The sequence below is a fragment of the Emydura macquarii genome, unplaced genomic scaffold (assembly GCF_026122565.2).
Source record: "Emydura macquarii macquarii isolate MOO-44397 ecotype Brisbane River unplaced genomic scaffold, CSIRO-AGI_Emac_v2 contig_2768, whole genome shotgun sequence".
Taxonomy (NCBI): Eukaryota; Metazoa; Chordata; order Testudines; family Chelidae; genus Emydura; species Emydura macquarii.
This window is the reverse complement of record NW_027132905.1, coordinates 34,310,296-34,335,994: the sequence shown is the minus strand read 5'-3', so window position 1 is coordinate 34,335,994 and position 25,699 is coordinate 34,310,296. Positions and strand designations below refer to the sequence as shown.

Genomic DNA, 25,699 nt, shown 5'->3' with positions numbered 1-25,699 from the left:
TTGGTCACACCTTCAAAAGGCCTGCTTTCCGCCTCACTTATGGTGGCTAGAGTCCAGTCGAGGGCCAGCAGATGATGAACGGCCCTGGTACCTCTTGTAAGCTTAGTTTTTCCTCTTATAGGAGTCTCTGTAGGGATGGTCCTTAGATCACTGCTCATGCTGGGGCTTGAAATGCCTCCTAGAAGGAGGTGCATAGAGGCCAAGGGACTACAAAATAGTCCTAGAGTCCTTCATGCCATGTAGTTGGGCATCTGTCTGCTTGCCAAAGAGGGCCATACCACTGAAGGGGAGGTCCTGGATAGATTGCTGGACCTCTGATGGGAGACCCGAGGATTGTAGCCATGACGCCTGCCTCATCGATATCGCCAAGGCCATCGTCCTGGCTGCAGAGTCTGCCACATCAGAAGCCGCTTGAATAGATGCCCTGGCCACCGATCTCCCCTCTTCTAAGATAGCCTCAAACTCCTGTTTGAAGGAGGAGGGGGACAACGAGTCCACGAACTTGTCCAGCAACTGCCAGATATTAAAATGGTATCCTACCTAGCAACACCTGTTGGTTCACTACTCATAGCTGCAGACTGGCTGTGGAATACATTTTTTGACCAAACAAATCGAGTCTCTTGGTATCTTTATGCTTAGGGGTTGAGCTGACTTTCTCCTGTCTGTCCCTTTCGTTGATGGCTGTGACCACCAGGGACCCCAGCGCAGGGTGGGTATAAAGGTATTCAAACTCCTTTTCTGGGGCACAATATTTTCTTTGTCCTCTTCGACGTGGGGGGCAAGGAGGCCGGGGTTTGCCACAGGGTCTTGGCCAGTTTAACAACATGGATTGGGAGGGCCACTCTACTAGGAGCTGCCAAGGCCAATATTCCAAACAGCTCGTCAACCAGCTCATCCAGCTCCTCTATCTTGAGTTGGAGGCGACCCTTTTCAATAAGTCCTGGTGCGTCTTAAAATCATCTGTCGACATCGCAGATGAGAGTCCCATAACCACCTCGTCCAGTGACGATGAGGAAGAGGCCGGTATGCAAACTGGGGGAAGGGCCTCTGTTCTGGGTGGGGTGGAACCCACGGGGCCCAAGGTGCGTGAACCTTAGTGGTCTGAGACCGCGTCCAAGTGCAGACGCCACGCTCTGAGGGATGGACTGCGGCACCAAGGTTCCTCTCATGGAACTGACCTGAGGAATCCCAAAGGGAAATCCCCACCAGTTCGGCCACGGTCCAGGCCACTGGCCTTGCAGCCACTCCCCCCATTGATGGTATTATGGAGAAACCAGGCACCGGAGCCGGGGTTTCCCTAGTCTGGACAACTTCCTCGCTGTCCGAGAATGAGGTGCCACTATCTGATGACTATGGTGGTGCCGTCTCCGAATACCTCACTGTGCTGCGCGAGATGCGTTGATGTGCCAGCATTGGAGAGCAGCATGAGAAGCCGTGAACACTAGGTGTGACAGGACTGGCTCTTGTCCTTGGGCTTCCTGTATGGGGGAGGCGAGAAAGGTCGCAGTGCTGGGGAAACACACTGCGAGTCTGGCAACTTGCGTTGCTCTGCTCCATAGCGGTACTCCATTCAGTTCCGGTCCTCTGGAGGAGAACAGCGGCAGAAGCCCGATCTGGCGATATCCTGACCCAGAGAGCATGGCCTGGATTTCGGGGACTGCCTGCACACCGGTGAGTGGTGCCTCGATGACAGGGACGGATGAGCAGATCTGTCCCTCTGCGGCTGCCCCAAGATGCCGGTGCTGGAACTGGGTGTGGTGCTCTGCTGTCCCTCTGCGACTGCAGTACTGGCAGCGCCCAGAGGTCCTTCATAGCTTGGAAGGCCTCTGGAGTTGACAGGATCACTAATTGATGAGGGCCTCTACCACTACCTGGAGGTGGTGGAGGCCCAGTGCCAGGGTCGACTCTTGCTCAGGTGAGGGACCCTTCTAGGAAGAGTTAGCAGCCAGATGCAGGTCTTGCCAGGTCCCCCTTTGCCTTCTCCGCAGGAGAGCGTCCCTATTCCGTGCGGATCTTCCTAGACCTCTTCTTCGGAAATGGGGAGGGAGATCGGTGCCAGGTGGATGAAGCGGGCGTCGGAGGGGCATTGCGTGCCGAAGCCATCATGCTTGGTGCAGAGTCTGACCTGCTGGACTCCGAGACCAGTCTAAGAGCCGACTCCATCAGAATGGCCCTGAGACGAACATCCCAATCTTTCTTAGTCTACAGGTGGAAACTTTTACAAATCTTACACTGATGTGGGCTTTCCCCGGACACTTTAGACAACTTTGATGAGGGTCGCTCCTCGGCATAGGCTTCTTACATGAAGCGCAGGGTTTAAATCCCGGGGAATGGGGCATATCCTGACCCTGGGATTCTAACTACTAACAAACTAGAACTGTAACTGAACAAGTAACTATACACAGTAAAAACGATAAACTAGGGAGATGAGAAGAACTTGCGAAGGCAAGAATGTTTCAGCACCGTCACTGGCGGCAAGAAGGAACTGAGAGGGAGGGGGAGTCAGTGGCATCTATATTTGGGCGCGCATGTGTGCACTAGAGCCGGCTTGTACGGGTATGACTAAAGGAAAAAGTTTTCCGGCACCAGTGCATGTGGCGAGCACACACCCCTAAATGGGGAATGGACATGAGCAAGCACTCTGAGAATTGTTCAATAGCATCCAGAACCCATTTGTCCATCGTGATAACACGAGAGAACTGGGCGACAATGGGCCAGTCACCAAAGGTGGTGATAGTGGGCAGTGTGGTGTGGAGACTGGTAGCTGTGATCATGTATTGTGTCAAAATAACTTTCTGTGAGGCAGTTAAGACTATAGAGGGGAGTGTGATGGTGTAGGATGCCAGCCATGCTAGACAGTTCCTGGGTGGGTTCATAAGCCCCCTCTGTTGGAAAGAGGACTGAAGTAATGGGTGGTGTTTGGGAGGAGGCAGCAGCCTGAAATATTTTCTCTGGGGTGCCAGAGAGTATATCTCCAGAAAGCAGAGGGTAGTGAGAGTCCTTGGGAGTATGCAATGACTCACCAGTTTTGTTCCTAAACAGCTTGCTACCCTCAAAGGGGAAGTCCTCAGTCATTTGGATCTCCTTGGGGAATTCCCAAGGCCTGTAGCCATGGGGAGCACGACACTGTATCAAAGGACACCTGAAGGCAGATCCTGCAACTAGCTTTGCTGCATCTGTGATGGCCTGGAATTGGGGTTTGTGTCCTGAGGCAGGTTGTTAGAAGATTCTGGCAGCCTGTTGTAATTCAAGAAGTCATATTTAGACATCAACATCCAGTAATTTGCTATAAGGAAAACTAAGCTGTCTGAAGAAAGTATCTTCCTCCCAAAGAGGTCTAGTTGTTCTGTGTCTTTGTCCAGAGGACTGGACTTGGGCTGGTGCAGACAGCTTCTCTCCATGACAGCCTGAGTCACCAGGAGTTGGAATTTGGGTGGAAAAACAAATATTCCACTCCTTTGGATGGAATGAAGTATTGTTTCTCTGCCCTCCTTGGGTCAAGTAGCAGGTGCGTGCCAGGCTCCATAATGGCCTTGTTAATGGGAGTGCCATTTTAAAGGGAGCTGTAGCCTCAAGAATGCCCAGGAGCTTGTAGATGGGATCTTAGACCTCCTCTAGTGGTACCTGTAGAGAGTCAGCAATCCTTCTGAGAAGGTCCCAGGACTACTTAAAGTAATCAGATGATGAGAGAGTGTGGCTAGAGATACTGCCTCATCTGGAGAGTATGAAGAAAGTACTGCTGGTTGATCTGCTGGTATCAGTAGTTACTCCTCCATCAACTACTCCTGAAGAGACTGTGGTTATTCCCTGGGTTGACTATACTGGAGGAGCATGCCAGGTCTTTGTAATGAGATGCCTGAAAGTATTGGTTCCAGGGCTCCAATAAAGTCAATGGACAAGGCTGCAAGAGTATAGAGGTAGACCCCATGGCGAGTGCCATTGATCCCTTGACCGATAACAGTTGTTGAGGACATGAGGGCATGTGAATGGCTCTAGAAGCCCTGTGCAGGCTGACTGTTCTCTAATCTATTGGATACCTGGAGGCAGCATTAGTACTGATTTGTTCTTACCAGATAAGTTAAAAAAATGTTTTTAAGTACATTAGATGCAGGAAGCCTGCCAAACAATCAGTGGGGGGCCACTGGATTATTGAGGTGCTAAAGTAGCACTCAGGGAAGACAAGGCCTTTGCAGAGAAACGAAATCAATTTTTTGCATCAGTCTTCACTGCAGAGGGTGTGAGGGAGATTCCCACATCTGAGTCATTCTTTTTAGGTGACATCTAAGGAAGTGTCCCAACTTGAGGCGTCGTTAGAGGAGGTTCTGGAACAAATTGGTATTGCTGTTTAATTTGTCATCAGGACCAGATGGTATCTACCCAAGAGTTCTGAAGGAACTCAATGTGAAATTGCAGAACTACCGAGTATGGTATGTAACCTATTGCTTAAATCAGCCTCTGAGGATAGCCAATGCAATGCCTATTTTTAAAAAAGCTCCAGAGGCATTGCTAGCAATTACAGGCTGGTAAGCATAACTTCAGTACCAAGCAAACGAGTTCAGACTATAGTAAAGAACAGAATTATCAGACACAGATGAATATGGTATGTTGGGGAACAGCCAACTTAGCTTTTATAAAGGGAAATCATGTCTCACTAATCTATTACAATTTTGAGGGGTTCAACAAGCATGTGGACAAAGGTGATACAATGGATATAGAGCTCTTGGAGTCTCAAAGCCTTCAACAAGGTCCCTCTTCAAAGACTCTTAATCGAAGTGAGCAGTCATGGCATAAGAGGGAAGGCCTTCACCTGGATCACTAACAGGTTAAAAGATAGGGAACAAAGATTACGAATAGGTCAGTTTTCACAGTGGAGAGAGGAGGATAGCGGGCTCCGCTAAGGATCTGTACTGGGACCAGTGCTGTTCAACATACTCAAATTATCTGGAAAAAAGGATAAATAGCGCAGTGGCAAAATTTGGAGATGATACAATATTACTTAAGATTGTAGTCAGCTTTGGACTTAACTAAGAGTTACAAGGGGATCTGACAAAATGGGCGACAGAATGGCAGATGAAATTCAAAGTTGGTGAGTACAAAGTAATACACATTGGAAAACATAATCCCAACTATAATACATAATGGTGGTATCTAAATTAGTTGTTACCACTCATGAAAGATCTTGGAATCATTATAGATAGTTCTCTGAAAACATCTGCTCAATATGCAGTGGCAGTCAAAAAAGCTTTTAGGAACTATTAGGAAAGGGAGAGAAGACAGAAATATCACATCATCATCATATAAATCCCTGGAATGGAAAATATCACAATGCCATTATATAAATCTCTGGAACGCCCACATCTTGAATACTCAAAGATATTAGAATTTGAAAAGGTACAGAAAAGGGCAGCAAAAATATTAGGGGTATGGAACAGTTTCCATATGAGATACTAAAAAGACTGGGACTGTTCAGCTTGGAAAAGAGACGGGGGGATGGAGGGGGGAGAGGGAGTCTATAAAAAGATGTCTATAAAATTGTGAATGGTGTGTAGAAAGGGAATAGGGAACTGTTATTTAACAAGAACCAGGGGTCAAACAATGAAATTAATAGGCAACAGGTTTAAAACAAAGTGAAAGGAAGTACTTCTTCCCACAATGCATTGCCAACCTATGGAACTCATTGCCAGGGGATGGTGTGAAGGCCAAAACAATAACTGGATTAAAAAATGAAATAGATAAGTTCTTGGATGACAGGACCATCAATGGCTATTAGCCAAGATGGTCAAGGACATAAACCCATGCTCTGGATGTCCCTAAACCTCCAACTTCCAGAAGCTGGGACTGGATGACAGGGGATAGATTACTGGATAAATGTCCTGTTCTATTAATTCCCTCTGAAGCATCTGGCACCAACCACTGTTGGAAGACAGGATACTGGGCTAGATGGACCATTGGTCTGACCCAGTGTGGCCGTTCTTATGTTCCTATCATGCTCCAATATTGAAGCCAAAAGGTACCATGGGATCCTATCCTGACCAATCAGGAACAGGAGTAGGTGAGGAGTGCACAACTGTACTACAGCTTTTAATTCACAGCTGGGGCAAAGTACTGGTGGATGTCAGCCTGATGGAGTCAGGACATCTTACAGCTAGATTGGATCTGAGAATGACTGAGGATTCCAGATCTATATAGATAGCTAGGCCCTAGAGGAGAACATATTGAGGTCCAGGCTGCTAGGAGTCTTGGGCTTGGCCTGAACTGTCCCCGTCATCTTAGAGGTGGAAGACTTGTGCAGAGCCGGTACCATCAGTGCAGAGGAAGAAAGAAACAGAAGGGATCAATCAAGGTGGATAAAAATCAAAGATTTTTTATTTAAATTGGATTTAAAAAAAAAAAAAAAAAAAAAAAAAAAAATCAATAAAATACTAAATTTCTCTCATTTAAAAAAGTTACAATTAAATCTCATCACAAACATGCTAAACCTACACTTACAGTCACATAAAAATGAATTAATGGCTCTAGTCTATCCAGCCTAACTACCAGCTCTTGCTTCTTGAAAGTTCTGTGCTTTCAGTTTCTGTTCAGTTTCTCAGCGGACTGAAGTCATATGTGCAAAGAGAGACACAGGCTGGATAGAACTGTTGTTGGTCTGTGTTTATATGGTGGTGGATCTGAGCCAAGCAAGGCAGAGGAGTTAGTTAAGACACTGTCTTAAAGACAGAGAGCCTAGGGACGGAGGCAGAGGAGAAAGGAACAGTGGTATGGAGTGGAAAGAAAAAAGGAAAACATTGTTCAGTACACACATAGCTTCCTATATTCCCCAACACTTTTGCCACAGAAAAACTGTCATGGCTTCTGGGCATAAGAGAGACCCTATCTGGGAATATTTTGAAGAAATTCCTTCTCTAGGTAAAAAAGGAAAACATGTCAAGTATATGTTTACTGATGATGTTTTGAACAAAGTTACTCCCCTGAATTGATGGAAATCATTAGCCAGGCACCTTGAAACAGAGATCCTTCAGTTGCTAAGCCAACTTTTCACATCAGTAGCTTCCTTTGCAGGCACAGAGAGAATATTTTCACAGTTTGGTATTATTCACTCAAAGCTAAGAAATCAACAGGAAGCTGAAAAAGCAGGAAACTCATTTCTGTTTCAGTCTATGGATAAAATGACAGTGGGAGTGGGAAGAGAGATAGTTGTAGAAGTTTTAAGGACAGTGTACGTTTAGTGTTGTGATGACTTGTCTGTTATAGTTAATAAAATTTGAAAATTGGAAAAAAAAAGAATTTAAGGACAGCCGTCAGCTGGCAACTCAGGAGACTGTTGCAATTGCAAATATGAAACATTTACGTAACATTTAAGATTTAGTTTAATAAAATATAAGTGCTATTGTGTTTGCGTGTGTGATTTAGCTCTTACCATTCCTAATGCACTGCTGCTGCATCTGCAGCTTGACACAGGTATTGAGTCTTATGTACTATTTCCTAAATTAGTAAAAATCAAGTTATTTAAAAAATTACACAAAATATACCCTCCTAGATGTTGTAAAATGCTGTACTGAGTTGTAAATTAACGTTTTAATGATCAGATTTGCACCATTGTTTAAGAAATATGTGAAGATGCATCAGTGTGAAACTTTATTTAAATCAATGATTTTCTCTTTGTAAATAATGATTTAAAATCACCTTGATTTAAATCAATCCATCCTAGTTTTTATGCAGTGCAGAAGTTATTACTGCCCTTTCTCTGCAAGGTTTCAGGGCACTGGAAGCTCCCAATGCTGTCATTTTAGTCTTCTCCAATTGCTCCGGGTGTACCTGTTCTGGGGCCCAGAGTCTTGTAGGAGAAAGGGACAAGGAAGACCTCGTTTTAGAGGATGTACGGGGAGATTTGTCCCTCTTCTTGTGGGATTGCTGGCCCTCGCCTTCCTTGGGCTTTTGCTTCATGGAGTCTGTATGCTTGCTTGAGGACTTCCATCTGTTGGAATTAGACACAGGAGGGGTACTACCTGGAGGCTCTGAATAGATATGGGAGTGGGAGGGCACAGGGTCTGAGCAGAGCCTCATGGAGAGCTCCATAAGGAGTCTTCAGAGCCTGAATTTGTGAGATAGCTTGAGTTGTAGTGCTAAAATTAGTTAGGTGCGGATTGAGTGTTCCCCCAGCTCCCCCATCGTTTCGGGCACCTATTAGGCCCAAAGTTCCAGGCTTCAAGCCTTGCCTGGCTCGCCCCCAGATCTTCCTGGTGAACGACCCCACATGAGAGCTGCCTGTATTCTCTCGAGGAAGCACACATCCTTCAAAAAGCGTGGCACCTGCCATGCTTCTCCCCCGTATACCAGGCAATCTAAAACTTTAACAACTATTTACAATATTTACAGGTTTGACGAAGCAGAGTGTTGAAGAGCAGAATCAGACACAGGAGGGTTCCATCCCACACCACAAGTTGTAGAAAAAGGAACTAGAGACGCTGTCGATCCACACCACACCTTATGTCCTCGGCTGGGAGCACAAAGAGGTGCAGGTGCAGACCAATGGACACTGGTATTCAAGTACTGCCAGTCCCGGGTGCACAGAAAGCTTGCGCACCCAAAATGAATACCCATAGGGATCAGTACTTGAAGAACCTGGCCACACATTCAATAAAACAAAAAGTTACAGTAAGGCAGCTTTTCCAACTGAACGTTATATTAATAAGTTAAAGGGGCATTGTCTACATGACATCTAGTCGATTTGTCTGGAGTTTTCAAAGAAGACTAAGGGAATTGGGCACTTACAATCCCACTCTAAAATAATGGAGTTAAAGTAGTTTCCATGAATACACTTGTACATTTGTGATTTTATTCACGTTCCTTTTTATATTTTTAATGTCTCTTTTCCCAGCACTGGTTGCTGTGTGAAAGATTCACATAAACAGATACAAATTGACTTTACAGTTATTGAATGCACAAAGCAAAACTGAAAAGATAAGGTTCCCCCTGCATTCTGCATCAGTTCTATTAATCTGCAGAAACAAGGCGTGTTATTTTTTAAATTGGTGTTCCTTGTAATCAAGCCATCACATTTGTATCCCTATCACTTCCACAGTAGTAGGAGGTGGATGATTAGAAAGGGGAGCTCTGCTCGTTACACAAAAATATCCTGGTAAAGCAGCACAGGAAAGAAAATGCCAAAATAAATGTATGACATTTTAATTGGTTTTTTGACTCCATGCAATAGATTTGTGAACATTTATTCAAGTGAGGGAATTGTAGTTTTCACAACAGGTCAGGTTGCTAGCTACTTGTTTTTAATTAACTTATTAATTGCTGCTGAAGCAGGCTAAGTTATCCTACTTGAAGAAAGTAAACAGGAATGAAGAATACACTGATTTGCTTCAAGGTTTTGCAAGGACATGAAGTGAGACACATCAGCAGGGATCAGCTGCAGTAACCTTTAATACAGCAACACTTTTTTTTTTTTTTTTTTTTTTAAATAAAGCAAAGACGACGGAGTAGGTTCCCTCTCTCACCTCAGTACCCATACATATCACCATAATTATCCTTTCTAGGCCTTCTGGTTTCTTTGGTAGCCAGTGAGTAAGTGCCAATATGTTCAAATACTCAGTGCAATATCCCCCTTTTAAACACCTGGACTCAAGTGTGGGACATCAGTGGATATCTCATTTTTGTGGACTGGATATCACTTGGCTAGCACCTAAAACAAAAATGCTGCACAGCCATAGCCAGGCAAGAAAAGAGAGGGAAAGCCAAGATGGAACTACTATTAACAAGGACATCTGGGCTCAAGAACTATACCAGGTTTTTGGACATGATACAATATACATCACATCTGTGGTCTCTTTTCAAGAGAATTAAGCCAATTGTATTCCCTTTCTCTCTCACTACTGATGTAAGGGGACAATCTGTCAGCCCTGGAGACTGAAAGTCCTCCATTTATTCAGCAGAAGCAAGGTTCCCTCACATTGCCCTGGGAGCGATCCACTTCAAAATAAGGAGAGAAGCCCAGTTCTCATGGCCATTCACTCTTCAGCCTCTCTACGGTGGTAGGGGTAGATATTGCTCCATTAATAACTGTGATTACTATGACAAAGCCAGCCAACAACTCTCCACCTACTATAAAGAACTCAAAGACCATACGACATCACAGTTCACACAGGAATTAAAGGATATCATCAAATCCTTCCACAAACAACTCCAAGAGAAACTCTACAACCTCATCCTCCATGACCCAGTGACCTTATACACACTTTCCAAGGTACATAAACAAGGGAACCTAGACAGACCCATCATATCTCCCCACAACACACTTAATGAAGGAATATGAAGACTCTCAGGAACCCATCCTCTTCTAATTATACAAAGGGTCAGTTTCCTTCAGGACACAACTGACTTACTCCAGAAATTCTGCAACAAGAACAACAACATCCCTCAGAATACCATCCTTGCCACCACAGATATCATGACCCTATACACCAACATCCCTGAACACGATGGCATCTCTGTCTTCCTCACGTATCTATAAAACAATGGACAATATTTACATAACCACACCAAAAACATTACCAAGCTCATCCATTTCATCCTCATCCATAACAACTTTACATTTAACACTTTGTCCAAACCATGGGAAGAGCCTTGGGTACTAGGCCAGCCCTCCAATATGTTAACCTCTGCATAGGCCACCTTGAGGAAGAATTTCTTGACAAACACCATGAAACCAATTATATACCTGAGATCCATATATTATATTTTCATCCTCTGGCCAGACAACCTGAACTCCCTCAAAGGTTTCCACCACAACTTCACCACCACCATCTATCCAACTCTCTCTAGAGTGCTCCCATGCCAGCATCAACTTCGTTGACATGATGATCACATTCAACAATGGAACCCTACAGACAACCATACACAAGAAACCCACAGATCACCATACTTACCTCCAAAGATCCAGTAACTACCCCAGAAACACCAAGAAATTTGTTATCTAAGGCCAGACACTCAGATACCACAGAATATCTTTGAGGAGAAAGTCTAGAATATACACTTTAAACACACTTAAAATCACCTTCATCAAACAGACACTGCCCCAGAGAAGTTGATTGTATCATGGAACAGGTCACCCAAATATCCCGAGAAAACTTGCTTCAACAAGGACCATATATATATATCCATCCATTGGCCACACACCCCTAGTTGTCACCTACCGTTGTTTACAGGGGTGGCCCACATAGGGTACCAAACAATATTTGATGGGAGCCACATCCTGAAAAGTTTTCCCAACACCCACCTCTTCTGACCATCAAACAGCTCCCCAGAGTTACCAAACTCATCAGAAACAACCTCCGCATAGACCACCTCACGCCAAGTGACAGCAGCACCAGACTGCCATCACAACAGATGCAAAAGAGAAAGTTGCTCACCTTGTGCAGTAACTGAAGTTCTTCGAGATGGTTGTCCCTGTGGTTGCTCCAATTTAGGTGTCCATGTGCCCTGCTCCTGTAATTATGGTAGCAGTGCCTAGGTGGATCACACATGTCTGTTGCAGACTTGTGCCACCTCAGGCCGTTATAGTGCTGTGCAACCGACCATCCCTCAGTTCCTTCTCTCTCTATCGCAAAGCATCGGTTGTATAAACTCTGAAGTAGAGGGGAGGAAGGGAGGGTAGTGGCGTACCCACAGGGACAACCATCTCGAAGAACTTCAGTTACTAAGGTGAATAACCTCTTCTTTGAGGAGTGTCCCTATGGATGCTCCACGTTAGGTGACTGTCGAGCAATGCCCCTCAGTGGAAGGAAGGGGCTTTGGAATTGCGCTCGTGATGGTTGATAAAACCACGAGTCCAAATAGTGTCTGAAGATGACTTTTTCACAAAGCACTACATTATAGAGCATGTGGGCAGATGCCCAAGAGGCTGCTTTGCAAATGTCCATAATGGGAGCATTGTTGAGAGAGGCTATGGATGTTGGAACTGCTCTTGTAGAGTGTGTGTGGGTCCCCACTGGGGCTTGTAATTGACGTTTTTGGTAACAAGAATGGATGCATCCTGACATACCTTCAGATAGACTGTTTTGAAATAGGCTCCCCTTTTGATATTCTGTTATAGAGACAAAATAGTTTCAGTGATTTTCTAAAGGTTTCTTATGCTTTCAATGTAGAAGGCTAATGCTTTTCAGACATCCAAGGTGTCGATTACTCTCTCTTCCATCTGCATGCGGTTTAAGAAAAAAATGCAGGTAAGCGTATGGGTTTGTTTAAATGAAATGGGGATGCGACCTTGGGTAGGAATGTAGGGAGTGGCCTTAAGGTAACTTTGTTTGTTCTGGCACCATGTGCTGAATCTTTTCCATTTGTAAGTATATGTCTTCCTTGTATTTGGTCTATGGTTACTTAATAAGATATTTCACTTCCTCTGAGCAGATTGTTTCGTCTTCTCTGAGCCATGGAGTAGCGAAGCCTTGAGGTGCAATATTGTCAAGTTGGGATGGTGGGTGTGTCCCACATCTTGGAAGAAGAGATGAAGCATTAGAGGAAGATTTTGAGGTGGGCATACAGACATCTGAGAGAGATATGGAAAGGAAGTTTGTCTGGCCCATGTAGGTGCTATTAGGATGACTCTGGATTTGTCCCTCCTGATCTTATGTAGGACTCAGGTTAGGAGTGGGATCGGAGGAAAAATATACATTAAAGGGTGCATCCCATTTGATGCAGAGAGCATCACCTGAGAAGCAGGGTCCCGGTCCGAGTCCCAGTCCTGCTCTTACTCTGGAGCAAAACTGTGACCAGTTGGTGTTCCGTGCTGTTGCAAAGTGATCTATGGTAGGGAATCCCCACTGTTTGAATAGTGTATGTAGAACTCCAGGGTCCATTTCCCCATTCATGATTCTGTGAGAAGTCTCCATTTTAGGATGCTGATATGTGGCTGTCGTGGCTGATGCACCAGTTCCAGAGCAGCATTACCTCCATGCATAGGAAGAGTGATTGTAGCCCTCTGCCAAAGGTTTTTATAAAACATGCACACCATTGGTCTGCTAGGATCCTGATTGACTGTCCTTGATTAGTGGTAGAAAGTGATTGCATGTGTTGCACACTGTTCTTAGCTCTAGCAGATTTATATGCGGGTTGGACTCTGATGTGCACCAACTGCATAGGACTATGTTGTTGAGTAGATGCGTTTCCCAGCCTACTAGGGAGGCATCTGTGGTGATTGTTGGAGTCCTTTGTAGGAAAGGAAATCCTATACAAATGTTCTTTGGTTTTGTCCATCATTTTACAGAATCCTTTAGCTTGTCTGGCATTGTGAAGCATCTGTTCAGACTGTGCCTGTGTGGTATATAGACTGCTCGATGCCATGCCTGTAGGCATCTCATGTGTAGTCTGGTGTGTTTGACTACAAATGTTGTTGCTGAAGTGTCCTAACAGTTGTAGCCATGTTCGGGCAGTTTGTGGGCTGTCTGTAACCATTGATATTAAGTTGACAAGTATGGTGAAGCATTGTTGAGGTAAAGGAGGCTGTAGGTTTTAGACAGTTGAGACAAGTGTCAATGAATTCCAGTTTCTGGACTGGAATCAGTGTTGACTTTTGTTTGTTCATTTGTAATCCTAGGTTTGTGAAGAGGATTATTGTGCTTTCAGTGGCCTCTATCACTTCATGTTGTGTTGGTGCCCTTATCAGACAATGGTCCAGATATGGGAATACCATGATTCCATGTCTACATAGATGTGCTGCCACCACTCTTAAGACTTTTGAGAAAACCCTTGGGGCGGATGATAGTCCGAAGCAAAATACTTTGTATTGGAAGTGCTGTTCTCCTAAGATGAACCTTAGGAATCTCTTGTGTGACAGAGGGATTGTTATATGGAAACATCTGTCCTGGAGGTCGAGAGCAGAGAGCCAATCCCCTCTTTCTAGCATTGGAATTATAGTTATTAATGTCACCATTTTCAAACGTCATGTTTTGACAAATTTGTTGAGTTTTCTTAGGTCTGGGATGGGCTTCCATTCACCCATCTTTTTCTGTGTTAGAGAATAGCATGAAAAGACAGTTACTTTCCCTCATAACTGTTCTTTGAGATGTGTTGCTCATGTCCATGACAATTAGGTGTGCGTGCGCCATGTGCACAGTCGTTGGAAGGTTTTCCCCTAGCAGCACCTGTCTGGTCAGAGCAACTGCCCCCTGGGAGAGGCGCCTCCATGGCATTGCATATAGGGCCCCGCTGACCTGCTGCTTCCTCAATTCCTTCTTGCTGGAATGCTCCAGAAGGATGTGTCTTGGAATGGATATGAGCAACACATCTCGAAGAACAACAGTTAGGAAGGTAAGTAACCATCTTTTCTTCTTCAAGAGCTTGCACATGTCAATTCCAGTTAAATGACTCCCAAGTTGACCCAAGGCAGAGGGGTCAGAGCTTATAGAATTGCTGACTGAAGCACTGCTTTGCCAAATGCAGTATCATCTCTGGCTTGGTGGGTGATGGCGTAGTGTGCAGTGAATGTGTGAATCAATGACCAAGTAGTGGCCTTGCAGATCTCCTGCGTAGGGATGTGTGCCAGGAATGCCACTGAAGAGGCCTGACCCCTTGTGGAGTGCGCAGTTAACGCCGGAACTGGTACCTTAAGCCAGGTTGTAACAAGCTCTGATGCAAGAGGTGATCCAAGAAGAGATCCTCTGGGACAATACTGGCAGGCCCTTTATCCTATCAGCCACTGCAATAAACAGTTTGTTTGATCTACGGAAGGGTTTAGTTCTCTTTATATAGACTAGTGACCTCCTGACATCTAGGGTATGAAGTCTTTGCTCTCTGCTGTTTGCATGCCATTTTGGAAAAAAAGACCGGGCAGGCAGATGTCCTGACTCATGTGAAACTGGGACACCACCTGCGGTAAGGCGGCTGGATGTGGTCGCAGCTGCACCTTGTCCTTGTGAAAGGTCTGATGTCAATGCTTTAAGGTTTGACACTCTCCTGGCTCAGGTGATTGCAACCAAGAATGCTACCTTTCATGAAAGGTACAGCAGCAAGCAGGAAGTCAAGGGCTCAAAATGGCCCCCTATTAGCCTACTAAGCACTAAGTTAAGGTCCCAAGAAGGTATCGGGTTCTGGACCAGCGGGCAGAGTCCATCCATACCCTTGAGGAAACAGGTCACTGTTGGATCAGTGAATATGGAACGCCCAAACGCGCCCAGATGGAAAGCGGAAATTGCTGTCAGGTGCACCTTTATGGAAGAAATTATCAGCTCTAACTGTTTCAAGTACATCAGATAGTCTAAGATGAAAAAATAATCGACTTTCATTGTCTGCATCGAGGAAGTGTCTTTCTGCACCACCCACATGGAGAACCTCTTCTCCTTTTTCAGGTATGCCGCCATCATAGACAGCTTCCTATCACCTAGGAGAACATCCTAACCAGGTCTGAGCAGGCAGACTCCCTGGAATTTAGCCATGGAGCATCCATGCAGTGAAGTGAAGGGACTCAAGGTTGGGATGCTGTAGATGGTCCAAGTCCTGCATGCTAAGATTCAGTGCCAAAAGAAGGGCTATGGGCTTGACTTGTGACATCTCCTGTAGCATCATGAACCAATGCTGTCTGGACTAGGCTGGAGTTATCAATATGATGGACACCTTTTCCCATTTGATCTTCAGGGAAGATCTCCTTGTGGACCAAAGGAAAAGGGGTGGAACGTGTGCTCTAGACTGTGTCCCCAGGGCAGAAGGAATGTGTCTACAATCGAGTGTGGGCTGTGGTTCTGGAAGGAGCAGGACTGCTGACACTTCCTGTTGAGCCAAGTCAAGAATAGATCCACTTGGGGAACGCCCCACTGTCGGAAGATATCGTCCAGAATATCTTGGTGGATGGACCACTTTTGGTTGTGAAATGATCTGCTGAGATGGTCCGCCAGTACATTTTGGGACCCCAGAAGGTAAAACCCCTCCAGGTGAATAGAGTGAGAGGTGTAGAAGTCCCACAGCTTGAGGGTTTTTGTCATGTGGGAAAAAATGCGCGCTCCACTTTGTTTATATAAAACATCACTGTTGTATTGTCTGTCATAACTGAAATGCACCTGCGCTCTAAAGTGCAGCTGGAGCGCCTGATATGCTAGTCAAACTGCTCTCAGTTCTCGGACATTTATGTGGAGAGACAGCTCTTCCTGCAATCAGAGGCCCTGGGTTCCGAGGGGAGCTAGGTGTGCTCCCCAGCCCATTTTGGATGCATCTGTAACCAGGGACAGCAATGGTTGGGGTTTGGAAAAGGGGACTCCCACACATACAAGGCTGCACGTTTCTCCACCACTGGAGAGAATCGATAACCCAGTCTGTCCTTGTTTGGGCAGTAGACCGATGCCAGCCAGGCTTGGCGAGGTCTGAGCTGCAGCCTTGCATGTGCACATACGTGATGCAACAAAGCCATGTGGCCTAATAGCTTCAGACAAACCCTTGCCACTATGGTCACGAAGCGACTCATGTTTCTTGTGATGGCTTCCCTGACCTTAAACCGAGACTCTGGTAGAAATGCTCTTGCCTGTCCCAAGTCTGGATACGGATAGGGTCGATTTGGGCACGTTTAGGCAAAGGCCCAGGCTGCCAAAGTTTAATCATACTAGTTTGACTTGTGCCTCTACATGATCCCTGGAGTGGCCCTTGACCAGCCAACTGTCCAGATATGGGAACACTTGCACCTGCCGTCTCCTCAGGAAGGCAGCGCTCACCACCATACACCTGGTGAAGACTCAAGTGGTTGCTGACAGGCCAAATGGGAGGACTGAACTTGTAGTGTGCATTGTTCATCATGAACCTGAGAAACTTCCTGTGGGATTGGACTATCAATATGTGAAAGGTTCTTTAGGTCAAGAGTGGCATGCCAGTCTACTGGATCCAGGGACGGGATGATTGCAGCCAACGAGATCATGAGAAACTGTCTTCATAAATTTGTTGAGATTTTACAGATCCAGAATGGGTCTGAGACCCCCTTTGGCCTTAGGAAATATCAGGAGTAGAATTCCTTACCCCTTAGCTTCTGCGGGACCTTTTCCACAGCTCCCATTTGTAGGAGCTGCTGCACCTCCTGGTCCAGGAGTTCCTCATGAGAGGGGTGCCTGAAGACAGACAGGGAAGGAGGGGTAGGAGGGAGGAAAATCACAGAGAATATCGCACTTCTACTATGCACAGTACCCAAACGTCCAAAGTAATGCAAGTCCAAACACAGCAGAAGTGGGACAGATGATTCATGAAACAAGGTGATGGATCTGGGTTGCTGATTGGTGCATCACTCTCAGGAGCATCTTCAAAACTGCTGTTTGGAACTAGACAGCTGTCTTGTTAAGCTCCAGCCCTGGTTAGGCTGAGGCTGTGGTGTTCTACAATTATTGCTTCTGCTCCTCTTCCTGAGATAATCCTGCTCTTAGGCTGGTAAAAAAATTGAGGGGCAGGCTGAGGTTTAAAATGTTTCCTCTGAGTACTCAGAGTGTGCAAACTCAAGGACTTCAGGGTTGCCCTAGAGACCTTTAGGCTGTGCAACTCTGAATCAGTCTGCTCCAAAAAAAAAGTTCACACCCTTAAATGGCAGGTCTTGAATGGTCTGCTGTACCTCTAGGGGGAGGCCAGACACCTGCAGCGAGGAACATATCCGCATCACAATCCCTGAAGACATGGTGCAGGTGGCAGAGTCTGCTGCGCCTACGGATGCTTGCAGAGATGTTTTCACCACAGCCTTTTCTTCCTCGAGGATCACAGAGAACTCCTGCCTGGAGTCAGCTGGAAGTAACTCCTTAAATTTCGACAGCCTCCCAGAAATTGAAATTATATTGGCTAAGGATAGATTGCTGGTTGGCTATGTAAAGACAGAGCCCTCTGGTAAAATATACCTTTCTACCAAAGAGCTCCAACTTTTTGTAGTCTTTAGACTTGGGCGTGGGTGCCTGTTGTCCTGCTTCTCTTTGTCATTAGCTGCAGCCACCACCAGTGGCCCTGGTTGCGGGTGTGCAAAGAGGTAGTCATATCTGGTGGATGGGCAAAATATTTATGCTCTATCCCTTTAGACATCAGAGAGATGGATGAAGGAGTCCACCACTGAATCATAGTTGTGGCTTGAATCATTTTGATCATGGGATGCACTCCGCGAGAGGAGCCCTCCAGAGTCAGGATGTCAGTCATCAGGTCCTCTGACTCCCACACCTCCTCAGCTGGAGGCTTAGGTTCTTTGTCACACTCCTCAGTAGATGTTGGTGGGCCCTATTACCAAACGGAGGGAAGTAGCTCAGGTCTCCACCACTGCCTCATCCAGGGATGACGACGAGGATGCTCTGGGAAGGGCGGGGGTCCTCCCACTCCACAGAGTGCTGCTGTTCCTCTGCAGCATCCCTCACGGTGCCATGAGTTTCCTCAGTACCGTGGTCCATCCTGGTATTTGCCCTTTCCTCCTCAGCACCATGGAGAGATGGTTGCAGTACTGATGGCCTCAAGCTCTATGCGTGTGAGGTGATGAAGCATGACCTCCTAGATAAGGCCCTGGGCCTGATAAGCGCAGGGGGTCCAAAAGGGCCACTGGGAAGGCACCTGCCAGTGGGGCTGCCAATGGTCTCATAAAGGAGTTCTGTCCTTGCCTGTCACTGGTCGCATCTTTGTGACTGGTCCTGGCTGTGTGTGGACACAAGACTCCACTTCTGAGCCAGATGATTGGGACTCAGACCACGGATATTACGGCGGGGCTGAGCGAAGTTGGTCCAGAGCATGGTGGCGAGGCCAGGGTGATCGGTACCAAACCATAGCAGGTTTGCCTCTGGACGGTACCACGATGGGATGTGATGTTTGAGGATTTACTTCCTGCTCGTTCCCCACTAGAAGGGAAACTGAGCCATCATGGCTATTAATTCCCATGTCACCTCAAAAGTGCCTGGGCGGAAGAAGAGTAACTCCTCCACGTGGCTCTCCCTGTCAAGTGAGTCCAATGGCGCCGGACTCAATGGATTCCCTTACGGTGCCAAAGTCAACGGTGCTGGTCCTGGTAGAGAGGGTTCCAGGTGTCCCAGCATGGGATGCACCCAGGTCTCTCCCTAGCCTGCAGTCCTCCCTGTCAGCAAACATCCCCTCTGACTTCTTCCACGGCACCGGTGAGTGAAAGTGATGCCATGTCTTCAGTGCCAAGGAACGTCGGTGCCAGTGTTTTCTGGATGCCAAGTCCCTTTTCAGTGCCGGAGCCTCTTTTAACAAGGCCGGCAGACTGCGCACTGATGTGCTGGGTCAGAACTCAGCTGAGGACAGAGCGCTACCTCCATAAGGAGATGTTTAAGTCTAACACTCCTGTCCTTTGTCCTCGGCTGAAAGTCCCTGCAGATTTTGCACCTATCCGTTTGGTGTGCTTCTCCCAGGCACTTTAGGCAGGATTCATGCAGGTCTCCTCTGGGCATGGGCATGCGGCAGGTCTCACATGGTTTGAAGCCTTGAGACCAAGACATGCCCCAGTCCCTGGATGGGGATTGGGGAGAGGGTACCCCCAAATAAACTTACGTACAACTAAACTATTTTGTGTGTGTGTGTGTGTATATATATATATCTTTTTTTTTTTTTTTTTTTGCTAGAAAGCTTGCTGGAGAACCAGGCAAGAAGCTCCAATGACCGTCACGGGTGGTAAGAAGGAACTAAGGAGGCAGCAGGTCAGCAGGGACCTATGTTCAATGCCACAGAAGCGCCACTCCAGGGGGCGCCTGCTCTGACCCGATGGGAGCTGGTAGGAGAAAAACCTTTCGGCAACAATGCACACACCTAATTGGAATCGACATGAGCAAGCGCTCAAAGAAGAATAAAACTCTTTCCCTCCGTACTGTGTTGGCACTGGTTCTACCGTATCTAGAATGTATAACATGGTTTACTTCCTGTTGCAGTGGATATTTATGAGAGTGGTCCCTGAAGAGGCACAGGAAGGGAGACTGGATAGACGGGATGGAGATAAGAGATGGAGTAACCAGTCTCGATGATTTCCAATACCCATTTGCCTGCTGTGATGGTCTGTCAGACGCAGTAAAAAGGTGACAACTGATCTCCAAATGTTTGGGAGCTGATCTGTGTTTCCAGAGTTAGCATCTGGGGGTAACAGTGGATAATAAGCTGGATATGAGTCAGCAGTGTGCCCTGGTTGTCAAAAAGGCTAATGGCATATTGGGCTGCATTAGGAGGGGCATTGCCAGCAGGTCACGGGAAGTGATTATTCCCCTCTATTCCGCATTGGTGAGGCCGCATTTAGAATATTGTGTCCAGTTTTGGGCCCCCACTACAAAAAGGATGTGGACAAGTTGAAGAGAGTCCAGCGGAGGGCAACAAAATGATTAGGGGGCTGGAGCACAGGACTTATGAGGAGAGGCTGAGGGAACTGGGCTTGTTTAGTCTGCAAAAGAGAAGAATGAGGGGGGGATTTGATAGCGGCCTTTATTTGAAAGGGGGTTCCAGGGAGGATGGGGCTAGGCTGTTCTCGGTGGTGGCAGATGACAGAACAAGGAGCAACAGTCTCAAGTTGCAGGGCGGGAGGTCTAGGTTGGACATTAGGAAAAAGTTTTTCCACTAGGAGGGTGGTGAAGCACTGGAATGGGTTACCTAGAGAGGTGGTGGAATCTCCATCTTTAGAGGTTTTTAAGCTGAGGCTTGACAAAGCCCTGGCTGGGATGATCTAGCTGAAGTTAGTCCTGCTTTGAGCAGGGGGTTAGACTAGATGACCTCCCGAGGTTCCTTCCAACTCTAATATTCTATGATTCTATGATCTTTGGGGGTGTTGTGCTCTCGACCACACCTTCCAATTGTTGTCTTGAGACACTGAAGGTTGGTCTGGGGTTTATCATTGTCTGGTTTGTCTCTGTTTACAACGTCGGTGGCACTGCCTGTATGGCTGTGCATAAGGTGGCTGGAATCTGTGTATAATACCTACCCTGTTTCTTATTTGCAAGTGTATAGATGCCCAACAACTTTAATATTGCCCTTGAATACTTCAGAGTATGAAGGGACCAGTCAGTTGGCTGAAAATAGTTTTGGGCCTTCAAAGAGCAGGTCCTTGACTGAACTCACTGGAGAACCCTGACAGATAGAGCCATGATGCACTGTGCACAATTACTGATGTAGCAATAGAGCATGCCGCTGTATCTGCAGCGTCGAGTGAGGCCTGCAGTGCTGTCCTGACCTTCAGTGATGTTGGCCTTGAATTGTTCTTCGTTGTCATCTGGCAAGCTATCAAATTCTGACATGTTAGAAAAAACTGTATGTATATATTTTGATAAAAGGGCTTCATAATTTGCTACCCGAAATTGTAATGTCACAGCCTCTTCCAGGCTGTGTCATATGGGTTTGTCCTGTTATGGTGTTGCTTTCCCCTCTCGTGTACTGCATCCACCACTAAAGAGTTTTCTGTGGGATGCATAAACAAGAATTCCATTTCCTTATGTGGGATGTAGTATTTTTTTTAATCCAACTTCTTGCATGATGACAGTGCTGTTGTTGGTGTCTGCCAGATGGTTTTGTCAGGCTTCATGGTAGCATCATTAACTGGCAGTACTATCTCTGCTGAGGTAGAAGTTTTGCATATGTTCAGCAATTTACACAGACTCAGGTACTTCTTCCAAAGATTTGTCTGGGGACACTGCTACCCTTTTGAAGAGTTCCCGAAATTGTTTGAAATCATCCCCGATGGTGAGTGGGGAGAGTGGGAGGCAATTTTTGTTTCATCCAGCAATGAGGAGGATAGGTTTGCTGGTGGTAAGGCTACCTGATCAGAAGCTTCCTAGTCTGCGGAGTCGCCTCCTCTTGGGGTTCTGAGTGTCCTGATATTGGTGATGGTGGAGATCATGGCGCTCTCAATCTTGGTGGGCTGGAGGGCTTGCAATATTGTTCTCTGTATACAAGCCATGGGTCCCAGTGGGGCCATTGTGATGGGAATGACATGGGAGGCAGCAACCAAGAGTGCCCATGCCAGTTGGGTGCTTCTCAGCTTGAGTGGTAGCCTGACAGGTGGGATGGTCCTTGTCTGGGTGAGTGTGCAGGTGTGAAGAATGACAGAGTGAATGTAATTGCCCTTCATCTTCTTCTGCGTTGTCACGGGGGGGGGGAGGGGGTAAGAGGGGAGAGAAGAGAAAGCAGGCACACAGACCTGGGTGGAGTGGTTAGGCAGTTTGGTACTGAGCGGGTTGGAATAACGTTGGTATTGAAGAGCAGGGATACTGAGGTGGATGAGACCAGTAGGTCTTTATGTCTCAGGAATTGCTGTGATACCGGAAGGCATGGTACTGATGTCGGCATAACTAGCGATGCCAACGTGTGAGTCGTCATCACCGGTGCCAAGAGTCTTGTGCTAGGCACCATAGGTGGCACCACTGACTGCAGCGACGTTGAGCTGCTTGGCGCGGAGTGTGTCTCTTCAGCTCCGTGGGTACAGAGGCTGAGGGGTTTACTTTGCTTTTTGAGCCTTTATCAGAGCTTGCCAACTTAGGGTCTTTTGCTCTCTGGGTATCGGCGGTACCAGATGGTCCTGGTGTCTGAGTCCTATGCACTCGGTGCCGATGTGGTCTCAGGGGCTGAGAAGCGCTTTTTCTTAGAGGACTTCCTTGGCAGTGAAGTTTGAGCCTGCTTTTTAGTCTCTTTTTTGGGCAAGGGCTTTTTAGTAGGAATTTTTGTGGCAAAACAAACTTATTTTTCTAATGAGAATTTAAAAAAAAAATTTAAACAAAAAAATTAAAGGTGAACAGAAAGGGTAGGAATAGCTAACTATCTTATACTAAGTGGAGATAAGAGGCACTGCTAAGTGCTCCGAGTTAAGCCAAAGGTGATAGAGAAGGAATTAAGGGACCTGAGGCGGCGCAAGACAGCGACAGCACATGTGCGACCCAACCTTGCACTGCTACCATAAATCTCCGATTACAGGTACAAGGTGCATGGACACCTAAAGTGGAGCACCCACAGGGACACTCCTGGAAGAAGAACCCGCAGACATCTCTACTGTTATGATCATCAATACCCCCTCCTAACCCCAACACACCTTCAAGATCCACATGTCCTACACATGCCTGTCACAACATGTGATGCCTCTCATCCAATGTGTCAAATGCCCCTACAAGAGCTCCATTGGTGAAATGAGACAACCACTACGCTCTCAAATGAACGTCAGAAAAATGATAAAAGAAAAAAATACTCATCTTTGGGTGAACACTTTTCACAAAGCAATCTGGCCCCAAAGGAAACCTGCACACCACCACCTTCAAAAGAAGGGTCTGGGAACATAACTTCATGATTTTTAGTGTATAGCAGAGGTATGGACTCAAAGTCTCTGGTTTTACGGCTTATTACAACAATTTGTAACCTACTAACCCTTTTTTCCTATGACTGTATGGGTACTATTGCTCCAATTCATTTTAAGTTGTTGCCTGCAATGTGTTAACCCCTTATGCATTACAATCTGTCCTACTTTGTATTTAGCTGTGACATGGATTACTTTTTCCAGAGCTGAACAGCAGCTTTGTGAAGTTTGAAAGCGTGTACCTTCCACCAACAGAAGTTGGCCCAATAAGAGATATTATGTCACCCATCATGTCTCATTAAGAACTAGACAGACCAACTAAATGATTTCTCACAGGTTATGTCCTTTAATGCAACTTTTTTACTGATTATATTTTGCGGGAGGAGGAAGCAGTTGTTGGGTGTTTGGTTTTGGGTACAATATGTTGTAGCTGTATTTTGCTGGCAACTCAAAGGCCTTTGAGACAATATTTATTATTAAAAATGATCCATCTTACCTTTCTGTCTCTGGATTTCGGAACGGTTTTCCCTGCATTAGAGACCACCACAAAACTCCCAGAGGCTCCCTTCCCTTTCACCTATTTAAAAGAAGAATTTCCATTTCAGTCCCCAGTAAGCAATAAATTAACTTCCAATAATGGCCAGTCGAGAGAGACTGTAAATGAGACATGCTGATGCAAAGGTGAGGCAGTGGAAGATATGAACTGTTGCAATGCCATAAGCCACAGTTCACCATCAAGATACAAACAACTGTATCTTCTACAGACTTACAAAGTATGTGGTTCCTAGAAAAACTCTGACATCCTATTAATGATCAAAGAAGCTGAGAAAGGTTCATGAGAGAGAACAAGGTCTCCCAAATGACATGACTACTGGGTTGATGTGGGAGTTTTCACTCACATCTGCAATGCTGCTCAAGGTGGCTCCTACCTGTCTGATGACTCCCCTCTCCAGCTCCCTTTTCAGTGCTTGCTTTAGAAGATAGCCTCTCCTTTCAAGCTCCAGGGAAGGGTACTTGTGGATAATGTATTTACGTATGGCAACCACAGATGCACCACTCTTTTGAAAGCATGCCTGAAACAGAATCAACACGTTAATAAACCACACACAACAGAACTACCTCTCCAGTGGTAAAGATAAACTGTTGCATATATGACAGGACAGTGGCCTAACATGCCAGGGCTGGCCTTGGTCCCATAATGGTTTCAGAAGCAGAGAAGAACATTAATATATCTAATTACAGCACACCTTTCTACCCTTCAGACTGACTGAACAGCAGACAACATGAAAGTAATATGGTAAACATGTGGACAGCTCATTTGTCCTGTACTGTGTTACAGAGTAGCAATTTCTGTTGTAACAGAGCTAGTCACCCATTACAGCAAAGCAACAACTGTTAATATGTTCCACCAATGTCAGATTGGGTTAATCATTGGTTACTGAAGTAATTGCCAAATTTCCATTCCAAATTTTTTGCCATGAATTTTGAAAGCAATGCTAGCAGGCTAAAAATAAAGACTAAGCTACAAATTCATAAGAAAGTTGTTTCTTTCAGAGATTCATGTTTAGGATGCCAAGTGTTACTGTAAAGTCTCCTTGTTAAGTGTAAGATCACTTGAGATCATAACATTACTACAATTCTGCTAGTTTTGTAGCCCATTTGTAACCCTTGTAGCCCTAAATCAATTACCTAAAAAAATAATCTTATTTTAAATCAATTAATTGGTAGTTCCAAGTGTTTAACTTGATGAAACTCTAGGTATAAAGTCAATTTGCAGTTCTAGATAGATTTAGGAAGATTGCCCACATGTACAGTCATGTAATACGGGATGAATTTAACCCACACAGAGCACGGTTATGAGCCTTAGAACCTACACCGTTACCTGCCTCTTCTAAACAACAGCCAGCAATCTAGGGTTTAGAGCAACCTAGAGTTTAGAGCATTTCTTCTCTCTTCCTCCAATGGATTTGGACGAACTGCTGTAGACTGCAGTGGCTGGAGAGGTAGAGTCTTTTGCAACCAAGGCTGGTGGAGCCCAGACCCCCTGTGAAGGGAGTGTGCATTGAGTGAGTTCTAATGGGAAGGTGGCAGCGTTAACTGCTACAAAAAGGATTTCGGGCCACAGCTAGAAGTGGGGATGCAACAGACTTAAGACCACTGACATTTTTTTTTACTTAGTTTTCAGTACCGTATTTCCCCATGTATAAGATGCTCCCATGTATAAGACGCACCTTAATTTTGGGGCCTGAAATTTGAAAATAAATGTATTACGGTACATCACCGGTAAGTACCACTGTGTAAGATGCACCCAGTTTTTAGACCCCAAATTTTTCGAAAAAAGGTGCGTCTTATACATGGGGAAATACGGTATTTTCAATCCATTTTGAGCCAAGATTAAGCTTTGAAAAAGACGTAGCAAATTGCTGTGCCAAATCAAAG

At 45.8% G+C, this 25,699-nt stretch overlaps 1 protein-coding gene across 5 annotated transcripts in view; it reads right to left on the bottom strand.

Moving 5' to 3' along the window:
• Positions 1 to 25,699, bottom strand: part of HP1BP3 (heterochromatin protein 1 binding protein 3) — a 63,501-nt gene that overhangs the window by 15,206 nt on the left and 22,596 nt on the right. For all 5 annotated transcript variants that reach the window (XM_067566997.1, XM_067566995.1, XM_067566993.1 and 2 more), the window contains 2 exons: positions 24,190 to 24,333; positions 23,757 to 23,837 (listed from right to left, as the gene is read on the bottom strand). In XM_067566997.1, the coding sequence (XP_067423098.1) occupies positions 23,757 to 23,837; positions 24,190 to 24,333 (225 nt within the window). The remainder of the gene's footprint in view (positions 1 to 23,756; positions 23,838 to 24,189; positions 24,334 to 25,699) is intronic.